This window comes from Dermacentor silvarum, chromosome 4 (assembly GCF_013339745.2).
Source record: "Dermacentor silvarum isolate Dsil-2018 chromosome 4, BIME_Dsil_1.4, whole genome shotgun sequence".
Classification (NCBI taxonomy): Eukaryota; Metazoa; Arthropoda; class Arachnida; order Ixodida; family Ixodidae; genus Dermacentor; species Dermacentor silvarum.
This window is the reverse complement of record NC_051157.2, coordinates 829202-848226: the sequence shown is the minus strand read 5'-3', so window position 1 is coordinate 848226 and position 19025 is coordinate 829202. Positions and strand designations below refer to the sequence as shown.

Genomic DNA, 19025 nt, shown 5'->3' with positions numbered 1-19025 from the left:
TCTAAGTTATAAAAATAAAGCTCACATGGCCAGTGAAGTACGAATATAAAAAGTGCAATTTCATTCACGCAACTAGCGCAATATGGTTTGTTGGAATGACGTGTATCCTCTTGTGCTGCATGTTTTGTTCCTTCAAAAAAGTGCACACTTGCACTTTTTTCTGCTGCACAAACGTAGACAGACATGTCTTCGACAACAACTGCACATGTTCGCTGCAGCAAGGCCTCCGAATGCAATGTGGCTGGTGACATCATATTCTTGCGTGCAGGCCTGAAAACTTTTCTAGGAGGTGTTGGCTCAGCTGGCTGAAAAGTGGCCAAATATCATCAATGCACAGGCGGCCAATTGCACAATGCAAGCACCAGCACTTCCGTCTTTTTCACTTCACTGCTTTGTTGCACCACATGGGGAAGCTTCAAAGCACCGCCTTTGAAAACGCATGGCTACTGATATAGTAAAAATTAATCCTGGTCACAATATGAATGCAGTAGTCAAAATTCCTAAAAGTAGTGAGAGATGTTCAACCAGTATTATTTCAAATAAATGCTTCTTTTAAAGGAGTGATGGCCTAAAACAACATCACTCAATAGCATTGCAAAAGGTATGAGCATGAATCATGAACAAAAGAATTTCATGGCTGAACTATCATTGCAGTTGACCTTTAATATAACATACTATGGTATGCTATCTAAAGATAAGTCTTGTCGGATAGCTCATTCCCTGTATGGTGAGACTTGAAAATGGCTTTTACTATATTTTAAGCTTTTTTCTTTGTATCACGAGAAATGTGTCTGATGAGCCACGGCATGTTCACCTTGTTGTGGTAAAGAGGTGCAGACATTTTTCTTTATGGGTATAGCTCTTACTGTGTGGATGTATGAATGCAGTGGGGTCATCTGAAACGAGATTTAGTTTGCTGATGCATTTGAGTATTGTTATGGATTGTGTAATTTATGCTGGCCGTAGTTGAAGGGATTGGCAGAAGGATTGCCTTAACTCAGGCAGTGCATGTTTTTTTTCTTGCAGGCAAGATTGGCACCCAGCTTGTCTTACCATCAAGGACGAACCTTTACTATATGCAACGATTGAAGCTTTGTGGCGACCTAGGCCAGGTCCTGTTTACGGTGAGCATGCAGGGCATAGCCATACAAGCTCGTTTTACGCAAATGCCTCATTGTATGAGACTTTGCAAGGTGGGTGCATGCACAAAAAACACAGGAAAAAATGTAATCTAAAAAAGGGGGGGGGGGGGGGGGGGAAGCTTGCTTGCACTAGGCCGCACAAAGCTCAAGACACAGCGGAGCTTGATTGTGTCTCTTGGTTGTAGCTAGGTTATCTCTCGCTTTCTTTCTTGCTCTCTCTTTCACTCTCCTTCTTTCTCTTTCCTTATCTCTATCGTGCGCGCTGTCATTTGCTCTTTCTCCCAAAAGGAGTTGTGTTGCAATCGTCAGCAAAATGCAACCATATCGTTCCCATAAATGCACGTTATACAAGCGTTGGTGTATAGCGCAGTGGCGATGACGCTCATCTTCGAACCGTGGGTACCCGAGTTCGAATCCTGCCTTGCCAAGAATGTTCATTTTGTTTTATTAATTTATTTCTCTCGGGCGGCGAGCACAGACGCGCCCGGCACATGCTCAGCACATGCTCAGTAGCGTGCAGATGGCGGGAGTTCGGCGGAGCCGTGTCTGTATGGTGTACGGCGTGGCAGCTTCGTGCCACACCCACAAATTACGGCTGGCTTAAACTGCAGAAGAAGACGACGACGCTCGAGCCAATGCTGATGATGATCATTTCGTGGCACAGGCACAAATTACGGCTGGCTTAAATGCAGAAGAAGACGATGCTCGAGTCAATGCTGATGATCATAATTTCGTGGCACACGCACAAATTATGGCTGGCTTAAACTGCGGAAGAAGACGACGACGCTCGAGCCAATGCTGATGATGATCATTTCGTGGCACAGGCACAAATTACGGCTGGCTTAAACAGCTTCGCTGTTAAGAATGAGACAGAATATGTGGCTTCAGAACTGAGACAACACGGGCACATTCATTGTTTCCTCAGTGCACGGTTGTCCTTCTCGTTGGTTCTGTGTGTTTGTGCGGCTTGGCTGATGAACTAATAGAGGCCAGTGACTCAAGTGTGTGTTGGATGACAGCATAGCACTTTCTTTTGGATGGCTTTCTATATTGCAAGAAACATAAGGCATGCAGATTTCTGAGCCATAGTCGAGTAGGTGTCTCACTAAGGAATTGTACGAAGTCAAACGGGCAAATTTAGTGATGCTTTGAGTGAGTGCACTTTGCCTGTAGCGCAGGCTGTCAGACGGAAAGGTCTAGGGACACTTGCTGTGGAGTGCACTTACCAACGAGTGCATTTAATAGACTCACTCCACTGTGCTAAAGTGTGTAGTCTTGATAGCAATGCTTCAAGAATATATAAATAAATGCTCACAGCAGAGTGATGACCACTTTTTCATGATTTCAGATGTTATGAGCGTCTTTGCAACATCAGTGAAGCTAAAACAAGCATGAAACATTCATTTTCAGCAGATTCCACCATTTTGATCATGTGGATTTGTGAGTTCTTGGTGTCCCACAGGAGACCAACCACCGCGGGTTCGAGCTTAGCAAGCCACAGGGCCGCGTCAGCCATCGCCTCCAGCACCGCTCGCGCGCGAGCTCAGAGGCCGCAAGGGGCTACCGAGCGACGCACACAAAAACACAGTAAAGCCCTGAGTTCACGGAAACCGTTTGTTGAATCCATCGGCACCAGCACTCCACAAACACCCGCGCGGCGGGGAACCAAAGGGGTCCCGCACCAGGGCGAAAATACAATAACAGGCGCCTATAGCACGTCGCTGCGAGAGCACAGGCTCAAGCTGGGACACGCCGCTAGGAAAAGTCCCGGCGGCTATACTACTTGCTCTGGCGATAACCAATGGGCCAACCCGCGAGAGCTCGGGCAATCTTCTTCGGCTTGGGCTTTCGGCAAGTGTGGCTCGGCGTGGTATGACCTCGCGCGAGCGCTAGGCGCCGCTCTTCGGCTTAGCGTCGGGAAAAGGATCACCACAAAGTACGCACTCCCCGCACGGGCAAAGGCACCGTGCACGAGCTCCAGTCCTAGTCACAAAGGTGTCGGCGGACGAGAGGAAAGCATGTACGTACCGGGCGTTGGTCCCGGAGATAAGAGAGCCACGTTCTGTTTATGACGGGCCTTTGAGCCGACTATCTCAACGTGTCTGTGTAATAATAGGTTAGGTGCATGCTGAGGTACCTTAATTCATTAGTGCACTCCAGATTTTGCCCATGGTTTCTTTAGGATAAGGTTCCCGTTTGTTTCTAGAATCATGCTCCATAACTTTAGCAGCATCATTAATATGGATACTGTAGTATAAGTGTGATCCGAAAACTGGGCGCTATGGTGAAGCGAATCTGCTAAGGATGGCTGCGTGTTACCAAACTAAACAAATTGGGACATTAATCTTTTATATAGTAAACTTTTGTTTATTCATTATCTACTAATTAACATTTTTCGGTTAATGACATAAGGTCTTGGCCAGTGCCCATACATTTCTGTGGGCTAAAACTTATTTTGATGGTGAAATTGGTACTCACTAGGTAATTTGAGAATGGCTGGTCAGCACTGATGTGCCTGACCAAATTGGTGACCCCCAGTGGGGATTACAATGGATGCTGTGTCCAGCTTGGCAATGCCTAAAAGACATGTTGCCTCCTCCTGAGAACATCTATTTTCAGCCTGCCCTAGGAAGATGTTCAAGCGAAAATTCCAGCTGATAAAATGATTTTGTGGCGTTCGCAACATTTATCGTCGAAGCCAGCATCATCGCCATTGCCATCGCATGATGGTGACAGAACAAAATCTTGCAAGGGCGGCATTCTGCTTTCAGTCTTCGAGTACAAAAGCTCATTGAAAAGAAAAGTTATTTTACACCTTAAGCTAGTAGCTGCAATGGCTCATGCAAGGCGGCGAATCTTTATTCATTCTCCACATCCGGGCATGCAGCTGAATAGCTAACACCAGATACACCTTCCTTCCTTTCACAGAAACAAGAGAGATAAATGAAATGTTCTGACAAGCATTCAAACATAAGAAATGTCAAGTGACAAATGTTAAAATGTAGCTAAATTTATTGGTTTCATCTGTGGAGCCACCAGCCTGAACACTGCACTGCAATGTCAAAGGCCAACCAACCTCGAGGCTGCCTTATCTTCACTCTCCAATCACAGTGGGTTGCGGTGACTGTGAAAGATGGTTCATCCAGTGACAAGTTTGTTGTTACTGGTGGCTCCTGCCTTTCAGTTGTCGACTCTATTACTTAGTCATTAGGAGAGCTCTTTTTTGGTCCATAGTCATTGGCATCGGCGAATTCTGGTTGGTACTGCGCAGCTGGTCCATTAGGCCTTGGTGCTACTTGCTGCTGCACTTATGGTTTGATTTTCCACCTACTGTCATCATTACCACAACCCCCTTTGAGGGAGTGGATTTCCTTGCATTGGCTGCTTTCCTTTCGCTTCCATGTGGCTTGACGGCCCACTGACTCGGTCCTTCGCAGTAGACATTTTCTCTCAATTCTGTTCCTTGCTTTCTTGCCTCTTTACAGGGCATTAAACACATGGCTTAGCCTCAATTCGTAGTGTGCGTTTCTCTTGCAATTTTGTCGTCATCTCTTTGTCCCTTTGTGCAGAACCTCCGGGCACAGTGCTTGAGGGCACTACGAGAAGGTAGTTTGTGTGGAATGGTGAGAAATTCTTCTTTACAAGGACATAGTTTTGCAACCAAATTAAAGGCAGTCCACATTTAAATTCCCTATAGACTAGGTTTGCCTTGCCTCCTAAGTACTCAACAAAGCTCTTTAGTAGCGGATCTGCTCACTGCTGTTCGGTGAATTTGTCTCCGCTAATTGTTCCAAGGAAGGTGTCGTCTTCCTGTTCACTGCGAAGTGGGCCACAGGTGGGTCATGGCAGTTATTCCTCCTTTGTGGCTTTACAGAGCTTTTCCTACAGTGCACAGCAGACATATCCTTGTTTGCCTCTGATCTGACATGTTATGGTGGCCATCTTCACCATCTGCACCTATGCACCTTGAAGAAGCTTCAAAAGAGCACAACTCCCTGGTGACTCACCGGTGGGTCACGACGCACAGGAATCGAAATTTAAAAAAGTGGTGCCCCAGTGAACGTCACAAATTTGCCAGCTAACACAAGGTGGCTAAGACTTTGAAGGGCTTGCCACATAGGTAGTTTTAAATTTCGCCATATCCCAAACGATGCCAAAGCACCGTCTTTCCTTTGCAGAATAATTCGCTTCTGCTAGTATGGAGCTAATACCTATGCTACTTGCATCGATGTGAATTTCAATATCGGCATCTTTGACGAGCTGTGCAAGTAGCGGTAGCGACTGCAGGTGTTGTTTCAGCTTGCGAAATTCTTCGACATGGCGTGTCTTCTCTCTTACACTCAACGTCTATTTCACGAGAACAGTTGAAGGCACGGTGATGCGAGATAAATTTTTTACTAAGGGCCTATAATAGCACACAGGCTAGGAAATCTGTGTGCTGCTTTCTGTGAACGAGCTGTGAGAACTAGAGATAGGGTCGCTCAGGAGCGAGCCGGATCTTGTGAGCGGCTCTTTTTAAAGAGCGAGCTAGCCGTGGTTCAGTAAAATTGAGCGGCGGTTCTTTTGGAGAAAGGGAGCCGGTTCTATCGCGTTCACTGAGCCGTGCCATTGCGTTCCGTCAGAGCCGGGTCTTCTGCTGGGTGCGACTTCCGCGCCATCTATTAGCGGTACGAGAAAGCAACTGCCCTCCCGCCCTTCCTCGCAAGAGTTGCCTTCACCCCCTCGCCTTCGGCTGAAGAACGAAAGAACCGCCGCTCATTTACTGAACCACGCTCCCTCGCTCTTCAAAAGAGCGCCTCAAAAGAACCGGCTCGCTCCTGAGCGCCGCTCACTTACTGAACCACGGCTCCCTCGCTCTTCAAAAGAGCGGCTCAAAAGATCCGGCTCGCTCCTGAGCGAGCGGCGCTGAGCGAGCAGCGCTCAGGAGCGAGCCGGATCTTTTGAGCCGCTCTTTTGAAGAGAGAGGGAGCCGTGGTTCAGTAAGTGAGCGGTGGTTCTTTCGGAGTGAGGAAGCCGGTTCTCTATCGTTGAATGAGCTGTGCCGAACCGTTCCGTCAGAGCCGGGTCTTCGGCTTGGTTTCGAGATTTCGATTTCGGACCAACGAATGGTGGCCGGTGTGGGTAGACTCGCGCTACTGGTACTCGCTCGCAGTGTGTGGTGTGTGCAGCAGTCCCTTTGGTTTTTGTGCGTCCGATCATATGGCACCCGATGCCACCGAGGGGAGAAGTAAAGAAGTGTTAATTGGCAAAGGATGGTACCGTTCGTTGCCTGCTGCTGTTCGAACGATGTCTCACGACTCTCACCGATCGCACATCGTGCACCGCTGGTCCAATAACACGTCGAAGATCGTCTTCCGTGTCCTTCAAGACAACAGGTGAACGTACAGTTTACGTCCTGGTCTTCATTTGTGCTAATTAGTGTAGTCATGAAATGTCGCCCATGACATCCACTTCAGTGCATTTTCTGAGCGTGTATCATTAGCATGTCATTAAAACGAGGCCAATGATCTCTTGTGTTGTAATAGAACTTCATATGTTTTTTTTTTTTTTTTTTTTTGTCCTGGCGCATGATGGCATGATCGCCAGTATCGCGCGTGCGCTCAAGAAAAGAGAAAAACGAAAAAAAAAAATAAAAAAAACGAAAGGTACGTGCGGCAGTTTTGTGGATCTTTCATATGATTTTTGTATTGTACTTCAAGAAATGATTTCTACATTGATTTTGCATGGCGTTACAGCTCACTGATATTATAGTAAACTTACGTATGTGAATAAATGAATAAAGTTAAAAGATAATGTACAATCATTTTGTGTTCTTATTTTGACGGAAGTTAATTTTAAATTACCACAAAAACAGACAAGCTTCCGTAATGACGATAAAGTTACATATTTTTTTCTGAAAAAAAGTACGTCGCATTCTGCCTGTTCAGTATCATAAGCATTTTATCCCCAATATTAGAAAAGAAAGTTTCATTACAACTAAAAATTCACGCTTTTAATATATGTAAATATATTCTGCAAAAATATATCGAAAATACCTATAAAACAGTTATTAAATTATGCATATATAATTTTTTTCATAGCCAGATAATTAGAATATGCATAACACAGGTTACACGTTTGAGTGAACCGGTGAGCCGTTCAAATGAACCGGTTCATTTCAGTGAGCTGAGCTATTCCGAGCCGCTCACTGAAGTGAGCCGTTTTGTCCATCTCTAGTGAGAACCTTGCAATGGCAGCGGTCCTCTGTGATCAGGATGAATCCCAGACTGACGCGACCCAGGAACAGGAGCTGTTTGTAAACGAAGTGGCACTTTTCCGGATTCAGAGCGACTCCGGATGACTTGAATGCTCTTAGTACTGTTGCGAGCCATCTCGGTTGATTGGCAAGATTTGCAAAAATGTCATCCAAGTAGACGAGGCAGGTCTGTCACTTCAGTTCAGGCCTGCCAGGACCATTTCCATAATGCGCTGGAATGTGGCAGTTGCTGAGCAAAGACCGAATGGCATAACCTTAAATTTGTAGAGGCTATCCAACATAATAAAGCCATTTTTTTCTCGGTCCCTCTCGATGACTTTGATTTGCCGACAACCAGTCTTGAAACCCATCGACGAAAAATACTTGGCATTGCAGAGTTGATCCAGTGCATCATCTATCTGTGGGATGGGTACATTCTTCTTTGTGACTTTCTTTATGCAGCGATAATCGATGCAGTAACACAGGATTCCATTCTTCTTTACTAATAGTACTGGAGACTGCCACGAACTATTCACGGCTGGATGATTTCCATGCACAGCATTGCATCTGCTTGTTGCCTTATGGCTTGTTGTTTTCATGTTGAAACTCGGTACAGTCGTTGACTTAGCGGTTGAGTGCATTCTTTAGTTATCATGCAATGGTTAGCAACTTGTGTTCGTCGAATCTTTGATAACGGCAAAAAGCAGTCATTATAGGCCCTTTCTGTGGAGTAGCTTGCTCTAGAGGAACGAGGTGGTGCTTCCTCGAGCGACAGCGCATGTATGCAAAACCATCCTCTCTTCTGCCCTGCTACTGTGCAATCAGCTGTGGGAAGTGCAACTGGGTGATCGCCAATGCACTGTGCTCCATTGATGCTGCAAAATGTGGAACGGTAGAGAGAGGATGTGCAGCGCTTGGCTACGAGTATAGTGACCGGCATATTAATGAATGCAATGAACCGGTGTGGCCGAGTTCACAGACCGCTGCTACACGAGGACTTTCTGTGTTGCCGGCCCTTGGTGTGTTGCGTGGCTTTCCTCGAGGATAAAAACTCACTCATGCGCCAGCATTGTATCGCTAACCTCCAACGAAAAAACTTCAACATCGGCAAGAGTGAGTACCGCTCGTTACACAGTGACAAAGGGATCAAGTAGCGCCACTTCCTGGGGCATAGTAAGTTTATCGCACATTATCTATGCACACATCTACCCCAACTCACATTTACGCCCACTCTATCGCCCACGTATCAAGAACAAGCCAATGGGCGCACGCTTGATTCAATGCACCGAAGCATGGCTGACAGACTACAGCACAGGAATGTTCAAAGCTGAACGTTTTGTGACGATCCACAGGAGTAAGCGAGTGACTAGTGATAATACAACATTGTAGTTTGCAAAAATTTTGGCTAGAGCTGTGATAATATGCAAGGTGGTTTCATAGGCCCAGCATCACAAAGGTGCCTTTTGTTTTTCCCTGTTTTATGTGCCCTAAACTGGCTTAAGTACTATAACCACTTGTCATAATAAAGTCACAGCAAGGGAATCGCTGTGCTGGAAACTGCATTACATGGAGTGCATCATTTATGGAGCGTGTGCAGAGTCAGTTGTTCTTGTTTTGTCCAAAGACTGATTTCTTTTTGTGCCCCATCACAAATGCTTCAAAAATAAATGTGAGTGACCCAAGTTCAGCAGTAAGAAGGTGGAGACCAGCACATCTTTTTTATTGAGTGTCTTGCTTGCTGTTAAACAAATTTTTAAATCTCCGAGGTTTTGTATAGGGCAGTAGCAAACAGCAGTTTCAGTGAGACAAAAGTGGCTGCAGTTGGGAGGCTGTATTCAGCGGTTTTACATGCTGTGGTCAGTGTTTGTGTTATCCACAGAAGCATCTATATGATCTCCTGCCGTATAGATGCCAGTGAGACACTGTTTCGTCTTGTTGGCCCACAAAAGCTTCACTAACTATGTTCCTTTCTTACATTGCAGTCATTCAACCTCAAAGATGAACTGAGCATTGCCAAGGCAATGAAGTACTCCAACGTGGTCATCAACTTGATTGGAAAAGATGTAGAGACTAGGTCTGTAAGCAAATTTTTGTTGTCATTAATTAGTTAGTTGGATTGCAGAAAGGATTGCACCACTGCAGAAAGGCAGCTTCTGTGTTGAAAGCTCTCTCAGCATTGAGATTGCTTCTGGAAGATGCGCACAGTGTTGTGCAGCATCAATTGGCATAGTTAAAAAGTGGTTAAAAGAAAAGATGCTAAATATACTTGAGCTGCATTACACTCTCTTTTCGTAAATCACAATGTGCTGCTATATCTCAAAAACCTAAATGAAATTTCAATTCTGGATGCATGTCGTGTGCACCATGTGTAGAATGTAAGTCCATGGTGGTTGCATTGAGACACGGAGTACAGATCAATATGATCCTGTTTCGTATGATCTTCCAGCGTCAACGTTCGTGACTGAGAACACAAAAAAATGATCCATTTAATTTACGCTTTGCCGGATAATACATTTCCGGAAAATGCAATCTTTCGGCACCTACGTCAAGCATGTCACTAAACTACGATCGTCTGATGCTTTTTCCAGCTGCTAGATCCCACATGAACAAGGACTTGACACGAGAGCATTAGGTGCCTGCCATGGCAGCTTCCCTGCAGTACTCATCCGACCTTGTCACTTGAAAATGCCGACACGCACTCAGTTTCCTCTTCCGGTACCAGCAAATCTCCTCATAGTTGTCGCATTCACAGCTATCACTGCCAGTGTTCACCTGTCGGTTTGACAGCGCTGTTTCTGGCTGCGGCCGGCGTGACGTCAGCGTCTTTCTCTGGCGGCATCATATTTTGGCATCACCCACCAGCTCGATTTCGTTTCGGTTTCCCGTTGCCAATTTAAAACACCACTCAATAGGAACAGCTTTTTGGGCCTCACTAGCTCAACACACTTCCTGCTGCAACTGCTCTCGCCAAATAGACACGCCCAAAGAAGCTGCTTAACTGGGCCAAATGCGAGGAGCGCAAATGTAAGCTTGCCGAAGCCTTCTTCTGGCCGCTCAGGCCCTACCAGTACAGTGCACATCGGTGTGTCTCGTGCTGCAACATTTTCCGCAACGCTTCGCATTATGTAGATGTTGCCTTCATTTGAGTCTGTCAAATAGTTTAGTGACAGGCTCGTACATTTTCCCGGTTAGTACGTTCTTTCTCGTGTTTTCTTTTTTTTTTTCAGGACATATGAACCAGGTTCTACTGTAGGTATACTTATATTACGAGTTGAATAAACTGTCCATGGCAAATGCTGTCCCTCTAAATCTTTTTTTTTTTCTGTCTTGCATTTGCTGCGACGGCATGCATGCTTGATGCTCTTCGTCACTTTTGCTCTACAAGTGTATGTAATGTGCGTTTTCTTGATGGAGCCCCTCTTATTTTTCGTGATGTTGCATTGAGTTGTCTTTAATCCTTAAAAGCCCATAGTGCTATTGCAAACACTGTTAGCCAATAAACGCAATTTAACACCACAAACTGCATAAACCTATAAGCAGCAAGAAATACATAGCTATGGGAATGTTCCTCCCTGTGGGCTTTTAGCATAAACATACTTCTACTGAAACGTGGAGAAAGCTCTATTTAATAAAGTGGCTGGATTATTATAGTATCTCCTCAGTCCCGACTTAATGAAGTGTGCCAGATACCGGTAATCTGACGTAATGACTTGAGTTAGCATCCAGTGTTTGGGGTTAGAGTGTGAGGTGCAGGAGGTGTGCGAGCTACTGTGTGTGGCGGGCGTGTGCTTGGAGTTTCACTGGCAAGGTTCGTATCGTGTGGAGTCGAGCCAGTGTTTGTAAAATGTTTGGTACCAGTTTAATTTGATACCGATCTTGGAGAATATTGTAACAAGGAAAGCGAGAGGTAAAGTATGTATTTACAGGAGCCTATACATGCATACAACAGGCAATATGGCAAAATCACACACAAGCCGAGGCGCGCCTTCATTGTCCTCCTTTCGCTGTGTCCTCGTGCGTGCGGTCCCGTGACACAACCCCCCGGCGGCAGGAGCACCGACTCGGTGCTGTTCAAGGACATGAGAGGCAAGTAACGATGGGCTAAGGTTCACGGACATAGTACGGTTTGAGTCGTACAACGTGCACAATTTCACATTGTGGGTGGCGATGTCGGGGGTTGGAGGGGTTCATTTTATAGGTGAGGTTGGTGACTTGCCGAAGAACACGGCAAGGGCCTGTGCAAGGCAGCAGAAGTTTTTCTGAGAGTTGGACTCGGCGCGTTGGAGTCCAGAGGAGAACGGGGGAACCTGGCGGGAAATGTTGGAGCCAGCGATGCCTGTCTTATAAAGCTTTCTGTCTTGCTTGCGATGTGGCTAATTGGTGGCGAGCAAGCTGACGGGTGTGATCAGCTTGAGCAATGGCGTCGTGGGAATACTCAGTGGTGGTAGACATATCAGAAGGCAGCAGGGTATCCATGGGTAAAACTGGATCACAGCCGAACAGCAAATAAAATGGAGAGAAACCGGTGACAATCGTGGTGTGATGAATTGTAGGCGAACTTCACGAATGGAAGTTTAACGTCCCAATCGCGGTGATCCGAGGATACGTACATCGACAACATGTCCGTGAGCGTGCGATTTAAGTGTTCTGCTTGGCCATTTGTCTGGGGATGATAAGCGGTGGAGAGCTTGTGTTGGATTGGACACAATGTACGAATGTCGGGGATTACTTTTGAGAGGAACTGCAGGCATCTGTCTGTAAGGAGTTGTTTAGGGGCACCGTGATGAAGTATAACATTGCGCGACAAAAAGTCGGCAGTGGCAATGGCGACGTCAGTGGCACAGCTTGGGGAGGGCGCGCGTGATCACGTACTGTGTGGTGTAATCTGTTGCGACGGCCATCCATTTGTTTCCAGAGTAAGACACTAGGAAAGGGCCAAGCAAGTCAACACCGACGCAGAAGAAAGGTGCATACTAGATGTCCAGGGGTTGAAGGGGACCACTAGGGGAAATGATAGGCTTATTTCGGCATTGACAGAGTTCGCATGAAGCGACGGTACTGGCGCACCGGCCGATACATGCCGAGCCAGTAAAATCGGCGGCGTGAGCGGTCGTACGTACGAGAAACGCCGATGTAGCCCGCCATGAGTATGTCATGAAGTTGAGCAATGATGGTTGGCCGCAGCCATTCCGGAATAACAAGCAGGAGCTCGGGGCCGTCAGGGAAAATACTGTGACGGTACAGTATTCCCTCCCGGAGTAAAGACATGCGCAGGTCGGCATCGGAAGGCAAAGACTCCAGCCGTGCAATAAGTTGTTGCAGTGCGACATCACGCCTTTGTTCATCTCCAATATGAGTGAGATTCAAGGTCTGCATGACACAGGCTGTTGTAGTGTCGCCGGAGTCACAGTCCGATGGGTCCACCGGGTGATGGGATAGACAGTCCGCAATCTGATGTAATCGACCAGACTTGTAGATGACGGAATAGGAGTGCTCCTGCAGCGGCAAAGCCCAGCGACCGAGTCGGCCAGTTGGATCTTTCAGGGATGAAAGCCAACAGAGTGCATGGTGGTCAGTAACAGAGAACTGTCGGCCGTAGAGGTAGGGTCGAAATTTTGCGACGGCCCAGACAAGAGCGAGACGATCCCTCTCGGTGATGGAGTAGTTCCACTCGGATCTCGAAAGAAGGCGGCTGGCGTAAGCTATCACTTCGGTCGTGTCCATGCTGCTGTTGTGCTAAAACGGCGCCTATGCCATGACCGCTTGCATCGGTGCGGACCTCCGTTAGGGGCGGAGTCATCAAAGTGAGCCAGAATAGGGGGTGTCGGAAGCAGGGTTATCAGCGTGGTAAAAGCTTAAGTTTGCGAAGGACCTCAGGAGAAAGGCACGTCTTTCTTATGAAGTTTGTTAAGTGCCAGGTCGATAGTTGCAAAATGTCTCACGAAAGAACGAAAATACGAGCAGAGGACAACAAAGCTGTGAACGTCATGGATGAAACGTCGCACGGCCACTGCACGAACCTTGTCGGGGTCTGGCCTGATACCTGCAGAATCAACAAGGTGCCCAAGGATTGTAATTTCACGGCGACGAAAATTGCATTTGGAGGAATTCAACTGCAGGCCAGCTCTCCAGAACACATCAAGAACCACTGACAGACGCTGCAAGTGACTTGAAAAAGTAGATGAAAACACGACGACATCGTCGAGGTAGCATAGGCAAATGGACCATTTCAAGCCCCGAAAGTCCATCATGCATTCGAATGTCGCTGGGGCATTGCACAGACCAAACAGCATGACCTTAAATTGGTGTTAAAAACGTGGTCTTTTCCCGATCATTGACTTCCACTGCAATTTGCCAATAGCCCGAACGGAGGTCGGTCGAGGAAAAATACGTAGCTCCGTGGAGACAGTCAAGCAGGTCATCAATTTGCGGCGATGAAAAAACATCCTTTTTAGAGACCTTGTTTAGGTGACGATAGTTGAAGCAGAAATGCCAATTGTTATCCTTCTTTTCTACGAGGACAACAGGGGAAGCCCAAGGGCTGCAAGAAGGATCAATGATCTCCTTTTCGAGCATCTTGTCGACTTCTTTCTGAATGACGTGATGTTCAGTCGTGGACACTTGATAAGGACACCGATGAATGGGGCGAGCATCACCAGTGTTAATCCGGTGTGCTACCATAGAGGTTTAACCCAACAGCCCGCCGTCAAAATCAAATATGTCCCGGTATGAGGTTATCAAGCAGTGCAGATCCTGAAAGTTGGACGCGGAAAGGTCAGGTGCTATCATTTTACCGATGTTGTTGGTTATCTTAGACTGTGTGTTGGGGCAAGGAGACGGCAAGGCGGTATCAGGATCAATAGCAAACTTGGCGTGTTCTTCAGATACACACGCCAGTCAGATGCCTTACGGTAAGATATGTGGAATGGTGCCGAAGTTCAAAAGAGGAACGTACGTGCGGTTGTCAACAACCGTCACAACTTCATGCGGCAGGGCTACGTTGCGCATCGGTGATAGCAGGTACCCGTGGGGTCGGTGACAAAGTAACGTACGTAGAGGCTTTCGGCATCAGCTGAACAAATTCGACCGAGCACAAGTGCGCGAGTGGTTTATCGGCGGCATCTTGGGCAGAGGGAGTTTCAACTGTAGGAGACCGTCCGATGCCCCAAGAGCCCCACGTTGGACGCCAGATGTGGGGTCTCATACGTGCTCTTGGGACAAAGGAACGACAACACAGTAGTGCAAACAGTCAAAAAGGGCATTTATTTCCCCTTTCATACACTAATGCATGCAAGCCGAATTACTGCCAATAGAACATTCACATGGGTACACGACAAATCAAGAAAGTCCGACTCACCGCGACTGGATAGCGAGCGAATATGTTCGCCCCATGCTATGACACAATCTCCTTATCGTTCACGTGTACGGTCACGCGAACGGTACCGCGTTCGAACGATCCGTGTTCGTCCATACCGGTGCCCTGCTCCTAGCCATGCGAGATGGTCGCGCGGGACGTCCTTTGACCTTTTTCGAAAGTAAGCGCCTTCGACCTTTTTCTCCCAAGTCACCCCGCTGTTCAGTGGCGTAAGCATCGCTACACTCGCGCCATCTCTCGCAATGCGCCGCAACCACCATGACCGCCGCCCGCGCTTAGTCACGCGGAGAAGCCAGACTACAGGAGACGCGAGCTATGCGGGGAAGACAACATCAGGGGACGCGTGAGAGTCGCGCATCCCCACAATAGTAATGTACAGATGAGAAAGAAGTGCACAATAAATGTCCACATTAATTTCTGTCGTGCGAGAGCGGCCATCCTGGCCACTGCCTAGAGGTACGGGGAATGCCGCATGAAGGGCTTCATACGAGAAAAGTGGACGACTTCGGTAGAGCAGGCAACGGCAGTCACTTGAGGAAACAACAGGAGTCGAACGATAATTAACAGAAGTAATTTACAGGACCGTGTAGGGACCAATAAACTGCAACTGAAACTTCTCGCACAACCCAGGAGTGCGAACTGGTGTCCAGAGCAGCACTTTATCGCCAGGATGGTAGAATAATATGTGATGAGATACTTCATAATGATCCTTGCGGTTCCGTTGTCTGGCTGCGGTGTTGACGCGGGCATGCTGGCGACAATGGACGAGTCGGGAAACATATTCTTCCCAGGAAGATGTAGATGAACCGACAGGGAGAGATAACAAAGAAACATCGAGAAAAGAACTGAGTAAACGGCCATAAACAAGGTAGAATGACGAGTAACCGGTTGTGCGTTGAACGGCAGTGTTATACGCGAATGTGACGAATGGCAAAATTGTATCCCAATTTCTGTGATCTGGTTGAATATAGGCAGCTATCATGTCAGAGAGCGTATGATGAAACAGCTCAGTCAGGCCATTAATCTGAGGATCGAAACTTCATGCAGTCTTGTGAGTGGTGCCAGAGGCTCTGAGCACTTCGCCTACCAGTTGGGAAAGGAATGTCTTTCCGCGATCGCTCAAAAGGACATGAAGGGCGCCATGGCGCAGGATTATGGATTGAAGAATGAAGGCAGCGACTTCGGAAGCCGATGTTAAACTTACACAAGCTGTTTTGGCATAGCGCGTCAGGTGGTCGACGGCTTTCACTATCCATTGACTACCAGTGGGAGTCATGGGAAGTGGCCCATAGAGATCGATGCCAACAACCTCGAATGGTTGTGCAGGGACATGTGACTGGTAGTAGTTGCCCGGCAGGAGCTGATGTTGGTCGTTTTCGACGCTGACAAATGGCTCAGGAAGCGACGTATCTCGCCACACTGGTAGACAGGCCAGGTCAGTAGAAGCGACTTCTTATGCGGTCGTAAGTTTTCTGGATGCGAAGGTGGCCAGCAGTCAAATCGTCATGAAAGGACTGAAGGACACGCGCACGAAGGCAACAAGGTAGTACGGGCAACCAGCGTCGTCCATCAGGATGGTGGATATGGCGGTACAGCACGGACTTTTCCAGCTTGAATTGTGTCAGATGTTGACGGAAGCCGGACGTAAGGCGGGCACGAAGCTCCACGACGGTGGTCTATAATACGTTGACTGTACGAATCGGCGAGTTGTTGAGACGAAATGATTCATGGTCATGCGAAGTGAGATGATCAAGAACGTTGAAGGACTAAACCGCCGTAGAAGAGATGTCAGTGAGTGCGTCACTGGAGGTGGTGGCGGAACCATTGACGTGTGTGGCTGTAGGAAGCGGGCAGCGAGAAAGAGCATCTGCATCTTGGTGCTTCTTACCTGACTTGTAGGTGATTTCAAAGTCATATTCTTGCAGACGGAGAATCCAGCGACCAAGACGTCCTGACAACTTCTTGAGTGTCGAAAGCCAGCATAAGGCGTGATGGTCTGTAACGATGGTAAAATGGCGGCCGCTAAGATATGGGCGAAACTTGACGTACCAAACGACAGCTAGCCACTCCTGCTTGGTGATGGTATAGTTTTTCTCGGCAGGTGTGAGCACGTGGCTGACATAAGCAACGACTCTCTCATGCGAAGAGCTGTTTCGCTGGATGACCACAGCACCGATGCCATGGCCGCTAGCATCCATGTGCAAGAGTGTGGGTGCAGTCTCATCAAAATTACACAGGATAGGTTCAGATGTGAGGGCAACCTTTAGCTGGTCAAAAAGCCAGATTCACATTCTGGTGACCACACGAAGGGAGCACCAGAACGAAGTAAGTTGTGCGAAGGAGCACCTATAGAGGCGAAGTCGCGAATAAATCGGCGAAAATAGGAAGCAATGCCAAGGAAACTGCGTAGTTCCTTGGTCTTTTCTGGACGAGGAAAGTGAAGCACCGCCTAAATCTTGTCAGGATCAGGTAGAATACCATCCTTGCTCACAATATGACCTAAGACCTTGATAAAAGTGACACTTTTTGGTGTTGAGCTGAAGACCAGTGTTGGCTATGCACGTGAGAACCTCATGCAGACGTTGCAGGTGCTGGGCAAATGTCGATGAGAAAATAACTATATCATCCAGATAGCACAAGCAGACTTCCACTTCAGGCCACGCAGAACGGTGTGAATCATGCGCTCAAAAGTTGTGGGAGCATTGCAGAGGCCGAAGGGCATGACGTTGAACTCGTAAAGACCATCTGGGGTTGCAAATGCTGTTTTTTCTTTGTCGGCTTCCTGCATCGGAATTCGCCAGTAACCTGAACGCAGATCAAGACTGGAGTAGTACTTGGCACCTTGCAGGGAATTGAGGGCATCGTCAATTCGAGGCATGGGGTATACATCCTTGCGTGTGATCTTGTTGAGCGCAAAACACTTGTGTGCTTAGATTTAGGTGCACGTTAAAGAAGCACAGGTGGTCCAAATTAATTTCCAGAGTCCCCCACTACGGCATGCCTCATAATCAGATTTTGGTTTTGGCACGTAAAACCTCATAATTTTTAATCTTGTTGAGCGCTCGGTAATCGACACAGAAACGCACGGAGCCATTTTTTTTTTTTTTTTTCGGACCAACACAATGGGACAGAAGTATGAAAGCGCCAAACAGACGACACAAGAAGAGACACGGACGGGCGCTTGTGTCGTCTGTTTGGCGCTTTAATACTTCAGTAACATGCAACAACTAGCCCAACAAAAAGTTCTGCTTGAAAACAATGGGAGACGAGCAAGGGCTAGCAGAGGGGCGAATTATCTCACGTTGCAGCATGTCGGCGACGTTGTCCTCAATAATATTGCGCTCACCTAGAGACACGCGATACGGCCGGCGACGCACGATGGATCTGCCGTCTGTCTGAATCTGATGCACTTTGACGGAAGTCTGTCCCTATATCAAACAATAGGCGTCAAATGAACCTTCATGCTGCTTCAACAAGGCAAGGAGCTGTTGTGTCTGCGAAGGGGTCAAGTCCGAGCTGATTACAGCAGCAAGAGCAAAGGTAGAGGCAGAATGTCCAGCAGGAGGGATTACAGAGGGAGCAGCCTTGAGGGGGAACGACAGAGAGAGGCTCTGAATCAGCAACGCAAGCCATAGTGGTGCCTTTAGGTAGTAGAATTTTCTCAGGTGTTGTGTTTCTTGCGGCGAGAAATGCAGAACCATTATCAAATCTAACTAGGCCTGAAACAATAGCTATCCCTTTTATGATCCGACGCGCAGAAGGTAACACTAATACATCGCCATGGTCGATGACGTTGGACGTAATGGTCAGAATTTGCTGACAGCCTAGAGGTAGCTCGGTATCTTTTGCAGCGAGCAGACGAAGTGGCTGATACGGTTCATCACCGAGCGAATGGTCGGTATAGGTCATATGTACGACACCTTGTCCACAAGATATAGCAGCAGAAACAGAGGCAAGGAAATCCCATCCTAAAATGAGCTGGTGGGAGCAGGGCGACAGCACAGCAAACTGTATGCAGTGGATGATGCCATCGATAAATACATGCACTGTACAAAATGCGGAAGGGCGGATTGTGTTCCCTTGAGCTGCAACCAGCGCAGGTCGTAACTTTCCTGAGACGCCTACACAAATCAGAATGCATAACAGATAAAGTCGCACCGGTGTCCACCAAAGCTTCAACGTGCGCACCGTTAACGAATATGGACATCATATTGTTACGTGTGGAAAGACACACACAAAAGAAGCTATTTACAATATATTTACACTGGAACCA

The 19025-nt window shown here is 47.4% G+C and overlaps 1 protein-coding gene across 1 annotated transcript in view; it reads left to right on the top strand.

Annotated features, from left to right (window-relative positions):
* Window positions 1–19025, top strand: part of LOC119449329 (NADH dehydrogenase [ubiquinone] 1 alpha subcomplex subunit 9, mitochondrial) — a 79267-nt gene that overhangs the window by 19130 nt on the left and 41112 nt on the right. Inside the window, exons 3-4 of the mRNA XM_037712496.2 lie at window positions 1027–1124; window positions 9360–9451. Coding sequence (XP_037568424.1) covers window positions 1027–1124; window positions 9360–9451 — 190 coding nt within the window. The remainder of the gene's footprint in view (window positions 1–1026; window positions 1125–9359; window positions 9452–19025) is intronic.